The sequence below is a fragment of the Apteryx mantelli genome, chromosome 2, assembly GCF_036417845.1.
Source record: "Apteryx mantelli isolate bAptMan1 chromosome 2, bAptMan1.hap1, whole genome shotgun sequence".
In the NCBI taxonomy this organism is placed as follows: Eukaryota; Metazoa; Chordata; class Aves; order Apterygiformes; family Apterygidae; genus Apteryx; species Apteryx mantelli.
This window is the reverse complement of record NC_089979.1, coordinates 10,290,133-10,300,996: the sequence shown is the minus strand read 5'-3', so window position 1 is coordinate 10,300,996 and position 10,864 is coordinate 10,290,133. Positions and strand designations below refer to the sequence as shown.

At 37.0% G+C, this 10,864-nt stretch overlaps 1 protein-coding gene across 1 annotated transcript in view; it reads right to left on the bottom strand.

Moving 5' to 3' along the window:
- Positions 1–1,211: 1,211 nt before the first annotated feature.
- ASAP1 (ArfGAP with SH3 domain, ankyrin repeat and PH domain 1) overlaps positions 1,212–10,864 on the bottom strand; it is a 125,241-nt gene continuing 115,588 nt past the window's right edge. Inside the window, exons 26-28 of the mRNA XM_067290155.1 lie at positions 9,623–10,125; positions 6,195–6,317; positions 1,212–4,140 (exon numbers count right to left, since the gene is read on the bottom strand). Of these exons, the coding sequence (XP_067146256.1) occupies positions 4,066–4,140; positions 6,195–6,317; positions 9,623–10,125 (701 nt within the window). The 3' untranslated portion in view covers positions 1,212–4,065. The remainder of the gene's footprint in view (positions 4,141–6,194; positions 6,318–9,622; positions 10,126–10,864) is intronic.

Below are 10,864 nucleotides of genomic sequence, written 5' to 3'. Positions count from 1 at the left end.
TCTAATCAGACACTATACGAACCAAGATCAAACAGAGGAATTGCACAGTAGTGTTAACACTAGATTTAACGTTCCGGGTAAACTTAATGCTTGTTCAAAACACTCATTCTTCGGGCAGTACAGAAAACTATTGATTGGATGCTCTAACAGCATTAGTGGATGTGACAGCCATCGCAAAATTTCCCCGCTATTAGAAAAAGGTTAGAGCAGGCATCCACATTACTGCAGACAGTAGGATCTGTTCTGTAATTTAGAGAGGAACAAGGCAAAGCCTGTACAGTGACATACTACCGTTCTTAGTGGTACTCTAACTCCAGTCCGCCAGAACTAGAGAGTCAAAATTCCCAGGTCCTGTGCACACTGCAAGTGCAGGTGGAGTGCAAGCTTAAGGACAAGCTGACAAATAGCACTTAGCTTATCTCAAGAGGAAACTTGATCACTCTCCGCAGACAACTGAGCTGTAAATCAGGTTTTATATGACTCCCCCAAAGTGTCATTAAGACGACCTGAACAGGTTAGTTTGTATTAGATAAAAAAACTTTAGCTCACAATTGTACAGATAAAAAACACCTTACAGTTCTGTGTCTACGCTATCTTGATCTGAAAAGCCTCAAGCTGTCTTTTAGAAGAGCTAAAATAAGCATCTCAAAAAAAAGCACCTCCAACTGCATTAAACTCTGAGTTTTGAGCAGAATATTCTATGGGCTACTTGGGCTACGTCTACACTAAATAATACAGTATTAAAGAAGCTATCTTATCATGGCAGTCTCTTGAGCCCTGTGCTGTTGCAGTTACTGTTTTTGATATAAGCCACATTGTATAACTTTACACTCCAACTTTTTTTCTGGCCAGAGGATGAGAAAGAAATTTCAAGTGACTTGTTCTTTTTGGAGCAGTTTGGAGCAGTTAAATCAAAAACTTTCCAGAACCTAGTCAGGGAGGGGAAAAATAAACTGCACAAGCAGCATCAAATTGAAATTCTAAACAATAAAGTCACTCTGTCCAGGAAAGATTAGTACTGCTTAAGTCAGTTCGAGCGCCGTTGTCTGGTTTGTCAAGTGCTGAGAGACCCAGGAAGGCAGAACAAGAGCGGGCCACGCTCAGAAGTTCTTCTCAGCTCGAAGTGTCCGCTTTAAAAACAAACACACGCAGCTGCCCATAGAGCCTACGGAAGGCACGGAGAAGCAATCGAAACCCATGGACAAAATAAGTGTTTTGCTTCTAACTTTAGTAAGTAAAGATTTTCAGATAAAGGCAATTCCATCCATATTTAACAGCTCTTAAAAATATACACAATCAATTGCATTATATAAAGGATGGTCAATATTCAAGAAAAAAAAAAAAAAGACATTTCAAGTGTTGAAGTTCTACTGATTTGGAATCGACTTTCATCCTAGAGGATATTCCAGTTGACAAAAGGGCCTTGTTCAGATATCTGGGATCAACTGAATACATTTATTTAAAAGCAATTTTAAATATTAAAAAAGTAGAAATTAACACATACAGTACTCAAAAACTGTCACATTAAATACATGTGAATAGACATGTGTACTGATGTTTTACCTTAACATTCTATGAGAAGTCAAGATTTTAACTAGTGGCACGACCAGATCTGATTTCTGTACATGTTGATGCACTATGTAATAAAAAAATAAATAGCAACTGTTGTTCAACAGTAAATAAGACAACATCTGCAGAACATACTTCCCCCTCTGGGGGCACCTTCCCCTGCCCCTCCCCCCGACCCCTTATCAGCTATTTTTCCATAAAGATTTAGACTTTCCAATACTATGTCATGTACAAAATTGCAGACAGTGGCTCATTGAGTTCAAATATAATACTGTACTAAACTCAATCAATATCATACATTTTCAGATTTCTTATGACCTACAATAAGCCAGAATAAACAGAACTATTGTTCCCAGCGGAACTCATTTAATTTTATAAAATGCATATGTATACTATTTTAAAGAGCGTAGAAAAGAATAGACATTTGACTCTACATAATTTTACATGCCTAGGTTTTCTTTATATGGTTTGCTTTTATCAGTTTATTTCAAGATCACTTAAAAATACAATTGACCACAAAAGTGAATAGGTTTTGTTCTTTAATGCAACTTAAAACATTGTATTAATGGATAAAATGGAATGCTAAATAAACGCTAGTCCTGACTTCCTTTCAATAAAAAAAAAACAGAGTAAAGTCCGAAATACTGGAACTGGTAATACTGAAGATTAGATGCCAGCAGGCTCACTCACTTATTGTGTAATAATTTTTCTTGGAATAAATTTTGTCATAAATGATAAAACCATTAATAGTTGATAAATATTTTGCATTTTTTCCACATTTGATTTAGACCAATATTTGTTTCCATATTTGCCACATAAACAGAATTAAATATTCACTGACTACAGTCTTGTAAAACTGGATTAAAAATGAAAGCCTTCAGAAAGTTTGAGATGTGCTTTTATGAAATGAAAAATCTTTCTATGCAGCCAAGACAATCTGCTTTGAAACAGCAGAACTAGGTACTGAAGCCAAAATAACATTTAAAGCAAGTAATACAACACTACATATGAAAGTTATAAAACCTGCTATAGACAAACGGGGGGGGGAGGGGGGGCACAAGACCATAATTGCATTTTGTTTTGAAGTTAAAAACGATGTTGAAAGTGAGATAGGAAATGAATGTTTTCACTAATACAAGTGTTTTCTGGCAATGCAATTTTATACCAACTTGCAAGAAACCACAGGTCAAATGCAACCTTCCAACGATCTTCTTAGAAATTAACTTTATAACAATATGCTTTTTTGTTGGTGCTTTGAATTAAGACAGTTACAATTACAGTTTAGTGAAGTCTACTAAACACAGCTTGATACTTGTGATCTGGGTTATGTCATTAATAGCCTGATCAAATGCATGAAAGGTCACCTTAATGTCAATTTTTTAGAGCAATTACAATAATCTAAATTTATCCTTATACCACCACTTAAGAAATTTTATTTTAGGTAACTAACTTTTAGCAAGGTTGAAGACAGAGGGGAAAAAAAAACAAAACACAACACAAAATCTTTTTTCAAAGAGCCAATTAGCTATAAACAAATACTGTTCCAAGCTCACATTAATTTGAATAGCAATTAAGTTAAAATTGTTCTGTTCTTCGAATGTAGCTATGTAACTACAGTACTACTTTTGTACAAAGGCAGGTTTCAAGTAAGCCTCTAAATGCATGCATAATGTCAACAGTCAACATTTTCTAGAAGTCCTTGGTTACTAAGAGTTCAGTGAAAGAAACCAGCAAATTTCACATATATCTACTAAAGAACAATATGACTAATTTCCATTAACATAAGTTTTCAAATGAAAGAAATTTGTAACTTTTTATAGTGAGGTAATATCACAGGGGAACTGCAATCACAGTTTGGCAAAGGTCCACATAATATAAACATGAAATGCTGTATGCACACCATAAAACATTACTGTTATCTGTAAAGTCAGTGAATATTTGTCTTCATAATTACACTTAACTGAGTACTATATTAAATAAATACCAAAGTGGGTTTCATAACTGTAAACTGCATACACTTATAAACTGCAGACTGATTTTTAAATTGTCCAAAACCATTCACTCATTCTAACTTTCTGCTAATTGTATATTGAGAATACCGAGTTATTAAGAACAGTCATTTCTGTACAGTTACATGGTTGATGGAGACCACCTATGTTTGGAAAGCTGGCAGTTCATACATATTTTTAACAGCATAGACAGAGATGTAAGTGCTAGATGCCGAGGATGGCTTCAACGAACCCAATAAGGCGTGCCAGGTTCCAAGGCTACCATAATACTGGCAAAGGCAGAATAACACAGTATATTTACAATACATATAATTCAACCTCATGAGGTGAAACTTAAATGAATTCTTATTTTGTAACAGCAGCTATATACACAATTGTGCACAGGATTACAGGGAGGCAGCAGCGTTCGCTTTTGCTAAAAAGCCCGTCTTGCATGAAGAATGTGCAATGCTCAAGTTTAGGGTTTCTTGTTTGTTCGCTCCTTTTCCTAGTCTGACAGAATGTGCACAAAGGACACCGGGAAGACCCCCTTCCTCTCTGGCTGTCCTTCGATGTGGCCAATCTGTAACACAGGAGGAAAAAAAAAAAAAGTATACATTGTTCACAGACTGCATTTACTCCATTCAAAAACAACAGCATTCCATGGATCCTAAGGAGCTTCTGAAAGTTCTTGGGCAGTCACAAGAATAATTTAGTTAATACTTGAATTTGTGTACAGGAACAAAACAAAACTGTACAAGCATATTATAAATAGGACAAATTAAGCCAATCTTAAAATCAAAAGAGAACAAAATGATTACAATTGAATTTGGAAACCTAGAAGAGCTGCATGCACCACTGAATTTCAAGAATCTCACCAAAACAGAGACCTGACTTTCCTTAGCCTGTTAGATTAAGTTACATTAACAACGCGCAAGTCTTTCAGAACCATTTATCTTAGCTAACTGAATAAATCCTAAACACCTCACTTGAGAAAAATGTCTGCTACAATTGTGATATTACTTATAATAATCCTGATGACTGGATACCAGAAATCCTAGAAAAAACTTCACTTAAAGTGATAAAGGCCCACCTATTTTCTCCTTGAATTAATATGATTCTTAACAATGTGCATGTTACTATTTATAACAAATCACAATGTCTACTGATTAAGTGTCCTCCATATACAATTTCTATCAGAGAACAGTCTGCAACCAGTGAATTGCATAATATTCATAAAAAATAACCAAACAACTTATAAAAAAAAATGGCACTTTGCGTGTGAGCTTTTCATTATTAAAAGGCCTAGATTATAAACAACTATCAAGCCAACAGTGCTGGAATAGCAAAGTCTTGATAGACCACATAACCTTCTTCTCATCCTGCTACAGGGCTGATCACTACTTTCAGAAGAGTAATGTACCTCCTTCCTCTTCCACAGGCTGACAAAATGGGAAGGGGAAACATGCAGGGCCGGCCGTTTCCTCTTGTAGAGCCAAATTTTTGAAGCATATGAGTCAACAGCCCTTATTTCCCTCCTCAGAAACAGTCAGGCTGAAGTGCTTTAATGGAATTTGTCAGGCATGTGGTTTTTTAAGATCCCAGGGTACTTCACAAAACAGGTTCCCTGACTACTGTAACTATAATCAGGGACTGGATGATGCAGCTCTTACAGCAGCTTTCCACTGGGCATGGCTCCTTTGATAACCATCTTTCAGTTGAAACACTTAATGCCCGGCTAGCGAGCGAGAGAGAACTTGGTGTGTAGCCAGAGCCAAGGCAGTGAAGGTTGCGCTGCAGCTGGATTAGGAAATCATAGGCAGCACTGCAGTAAGAATTTGTTTTTATCAACATGAAATGGGTCTCATTTTCCCCGGTAATAATTCTTGTGTAGGGCAGCATGATAGGACAGGGCTTTGGAGGCAGCAAGTAGTGTCAAGGGAGGGCTGGAGCCTCTGAGGGGGACTGAACGAAGCTGAGGTTAGCACCAGCAAGCCACAGGGCAATATGCAGTCCTGAGAAGGAGGGAGCATGACCCAAAAAAATGACATTGGAGGAAAGAAGGGAAAGAAAATGTTGATTAACTACCTGTCATTTAGGGAGGAAAACCAGCAGCTTACAGCACTGATTACAAATAGTCTTTCAGACTCCCAGCAATGCCTGTAGGTATAATTTAATATTTCTGGCGAACTTTAGATAATTGCCTCTCTTGTTTTACACAGAGAGCGTAAGCATGCTGAAGAGAGCGAAGACGTGACATCACCTCTTCATTCACGTGATGGAAGACTAGTGTGCATCATAAACAGTAATGTGTGTAAACACAGATTATCATTACGAGCTAGCAGTCAAGCCGGACCTAGTCAGGATGGTTTTTAGCAGACTCCCAGCAAGAAATAGATCCTAAGAGAAAAAGAAGGCTCCTCTTACATGAGTTTAAACATTGGATATTAGTTCAAACAAACAAACAACCCCCCCTCCAAAAAAAACAGCCACTAAATACAGCAAAACAATGGGGGGGGGAGCCCAAACCCTTAAACCTGAAAAAAGGATGCAGGTCTGGATTTTCAGGAGAAAGTCACATTTTTAAATTCAAAGAAATTTAAGTAATGTGAAACTATACAAGGAAAAGATACATACCCACCACTCTTGGTCCTCTTCACCAGTTACAATAATTACTTCTCCTTCGACAAATGTGAGCTCATCATCATTATCTGCCTGACAGTCATAAATGGTCTTCACTCGCCTAACCTTGTTTTTTCCCTAAAAATATAATGAAGGTTTAGATGAAAGACCTGAGAAACAGGGAAAACATATATATCATGTAAGTTTTGCTTTTTAGTTAATATTTTGTTCTACAACTCGGTGAAGGCTACCATTTTTTTTCCCTGCAATCAGGGACAAAAGAATCCCCCCCAAACCAAAACCTGCTTCAGCAAGCAATTTAAGAAAGCATGACCTACATAGGCCTAGTCTTTTCTTTACGCTTTCTTTTTTCTTAAAATACAGAACTCCACATAGACTTTAACATCTACTGCATTGCTTAAGCAACCTACATTTCTTTCGGTAAAGAAAGTTTAATGTTTTAATTTTGTTCCAGTCAACAAATACTCTCTTTCCCCTTCAATACATACTTATATTAAAAATACACCCAAGAACAGAAACTGAAATCCAATCTCCTCTGAATGTTATGAGAAATAAGGGCTGAGGAAAATGCTGAATTTAAATCCCAGTATTTCTTACAGCTTTGGGTTTGGATTTAGTGCAAAAAAATAGAGTATCCTTTGATTTCAGATCTACTTATAGGACTGAATCTGGAAATTATTTTTTGAAAGATTTTTGATGCAGGATGTTAGCAATCTCTCACAAAAAAGAAAAAAAAAGACTTAATTTCAGATGGCAGTACTATCTTGCAACTATGATTTAGAATAAATACTCTCACAATTTTACTGTTCTGAGTCCAAACATTTTCTAGGTCACATTTTGCTGCATACTGCTAATTCACATGAAAAAGTCTGAGCCACGAACTCCTCCCTGAACATATGTTTCTCAGGGCAGGGAAAATGCTTTAGATCATTTCCAAATTAAATAAGTAAGCAATACTTGCAGCAAAATATGCCTGCTACTTTATAGTCCTGTATATCATATCTGTATATCTTTAAAAAAGCACAGTTCCTCCTTTGAACAGAAGTAGCCAGGTAACAAGAGTATAAAAAAAGAATAGCACAAGGAGCTAAGCAGCAGAAGGGCTACTAGGGAAAAGCCAGCAGGTTGAGAGGAATTCGAGCCAAGAGCAACTTCACAGAGGAAATTTCCTAGGGTGTCTTCTCTTTGCTATTACCTACCCATTTGAATAACCTCCATGTTTCGGCAAAAAAACGCCTGCAGTTCAACGCAGTATAGACACATAGCAAACAGCACTCAGGCTCAAGTCAGGTTATGAGATAACAACAATTATAGAAGGATCTAAGGAACACTGCAGTTCATACAATAACATAAGGCTAAAAAAAACATACTATTGAGACAAATGAACAGAAATACCTGAAGGGAAATTTATACAACATCAAAGGGATTTTTTACAGCTAGGATTTGGCACAGTAAAAAGTTACTTCAAAGAACCCACTCTCTCTCTTTAAACAAATTGAGATAATTTGAACAAAAAATCTCAGCTATCACAAGGAATTGGAATTCAATATTAACAGATATTTGAGGCCAGTCCCAGCTTTCCACTGCAGAGAACCTTTACAAACTAAGAGGAGTTCCAATGAATCCTACAGTGATGAAGGGAAACAACTACTGTGTTCTTCTTTACCTTAAAGATCTTTTTGTTATATAAGGAACACTTTGTCTCCTTTCTGAAGCTATAGATTTTATAGGAAACAGGGAAAAAAAAAAAGAACATTCAAGTTCTCAGTGTGATTTTAGAGCACTCAGACCAAGTTTCATTTCTCTACAAGCATCCTTTCAATTCCTTACGTATTAACAGTATTCGCGTTTCACCCTAACAATTCTGAACAACTGCGTTTCTAAAACTTCCAGTAAAAACTTTTTGACTACTTAGCCGCCAAATAGATTAGCAAAAAGAACAGTGAAGTATCCACTCGTGTTAGTGGCTGCCATCACAGGTCTTAATGTTGCTTTGCAATGTAGTATTTCATCAATTTGTGCTGACAGGCTATAGCAATGGGATGAAAATGGAGACAAGATACATTTAAAAGGAGTTCATTACACATTACTAACTGAGGAAAGCAAAAGACTCCAGTGAACAAGAAGAGACGCATGCGTGCAGGCAAAGATGTGTAGAATACTGGAAACTAATTATCAAGGGTGCATGATTTTGATCACTCCAAAGCAGAGGAACTATTTAATTTACTGTACACTTGATAATGGCTGAATTTTCAGACCACTGAATTTTTCCTCATCATTTTCTATATAAAAAGGCAGAAGAGTTCAGAAGATGAATCAATTATTTGCTTTCTTTCCCTCTATTAAAAGGAAGAAATAGTTGAGAGCACCCCACACCAATTGCCTCCTTATTTTTAAAAGCATATAAACAAATCCTAGTTGCACACAGGTTTTGATCAGAGCCTGATGATATTCTATTTAATTACCCAAACAACCAGGAAGCCCAAGCAACAACCATCTTGTTCTCGGTTCAGTTAGGAGCCTACCGACAAGTCACTCACAAAAGCCAAGCAGAGAGAGGGCTGCAGAGAAACACTGTTCTTCCTCAAAGAAGCACAAGGGAGAAACTCCCCCTCTGCTTTCAGTACGAGAAGGGAAGTTGTATTTCCTTTAACTTAAGTGCTTTGCATAGCCACTTTGACAAGCAAAAACATCTCTTTTGATGTATTTTTTATGATGAAAACCATAGGAGAGCTCTAGAGTTTCACAAAATGACTTCAATATACATATGCATGAAAAACCTCAGTTGGATGGAAGTTGCATCGGCTAGCAAGATGACCTCCGGATTGAATAAGCAGACTTGGAATGTAGTTATAATTCCAGCTCTGCTACTGCACAACATCCTGCAGTGTAAATTTTACCAATAGAGCAATATATTTGAATCTTTGTTTCTCACTTCAGTGCACCAATGTTAAATATTCGTGATAGGAATGTTTGTCAGTTGACCTGTATTTTCAGTTTTGTATCTACTGACAATAGGTGCTAATTCCTAACACTTTCAAAAACAAATATATATAAGTATAAATAAATAAATATATATTATATATAAAAATCTAAGGCATACAAAGCAGTGAACAAAGAAAGCACAGAAAACCACCACTTAATTCAGAAGTATAACTACTATGTAAATCTGAATACGTTATCATGCTCCCAAGACTATTGTTTTATCTTACTAGTATTTGTTTTGGCATGCAAGAGGCCTTGTGAAACCCAGGTATTTGCGGAAGCTGCTTGTGAGCACAAACCACCTCATTCCCCCTCATAGCCAATAAAGTTACCTGTTTCACGTGTATAACTCAAGGGCTTTCTTTTCTGCACGAGTAGTCCTACAACAGCTTCAAAGCCTTTCATGGATACTTTCAACTAGCTGGAGTAGTACCTACCATATTTATTTTCCTGGGAAGTGGCACAGGGGTTTCTGGCAGGGTATGTGTTATGTCATTAGACTCTTCAGATGCTTGTTTTTGGATGGTGTCTCTAGATTGTACGTTTGGAGAAAGATCTAACGAGTGAGATTTTTGATTTGCCTCTGTAGGCTGAGGCTTTGGTGATGCTTCTCCACCTTGAGTTTTAGCCAACACCTCTCCTAGCTGAGGTTTTGGAGGAAGGTCCTTCATTTGTGGCTTTGGAGGTAAATCTCCAAGTTGTGGTTTTGGTGGCAAGTCTCCTAGCTGAGGCTTTGGGGGTAGCTCTCCAGGCTTTGGGGGTAAATCTCCCACTTGAGGTTTCTGAGTTAGTTCCAGAGGCAGAGGCTTTGGGGGCAAGTCTCCAGGTTGTGGTTTCTGTGGTAGATCGATGGACAGTGAAGGCTTCTGAAAGATTTCCGCGTGCTGATTGGATTTATCTATTGAAAGATGATGACTGGTTTCTATTTTTCTTAGTGCCACTAAAACAGAAAAGCATAATAACATTTTTTCATAATCTCATTTTAACATTCCATTAAAGGACTTAGTGAACATATGGTCATTAAATCATTGTAGTTTGATATGTGCCTGAGTCCTGGTAACTGTCCATATGTCCTCTTAATCTGTGGCAAATACATGATAATACAACCTTATTAGCCCTTCTTCACTGAGGGCAGTGCTAGGTCTCATAACACCGCTCCTGCAGGAGGCCACCGGTGCTTAATCCAACAGTTACCAGGTCACAATTTACACAGAGTAACTAGTTAAGGTGAAATAAGGTGACTGCTTTTTGGGCCTTGAAGAAAAATATTAAATATAACACAAGAAATACTTTACCATGCAAGACAACCTATCAAGCCACTGATGTGACTGCAATGAAGATTCTCTTTAATGCCAGTAAAACATATTTACAATTGAACTCTATATAAAAAAGACCAAGTTTTAGAATTAGTATCTCCAGCCTCTTGAGGGAGACAGCAAGTGACTGTGTGAGAATGTATGCATCTACAGTGTACGTAATGCACTATTACAGAGATTCAAGCCAAAACTAATAAAAAATGAATCATTGTAAATATTTATAATTTAATAAAGATGAGATGCTTTAAAACAGTCTATTTTGAAGGTTTTATGGAAGGAAATGGAAAATAAGCCAGTCCTTTCAATTAACTTTGTCTCAGTGTCATGACTTTCTTTTCACCGATTCTACTGCTAAATTCCTTA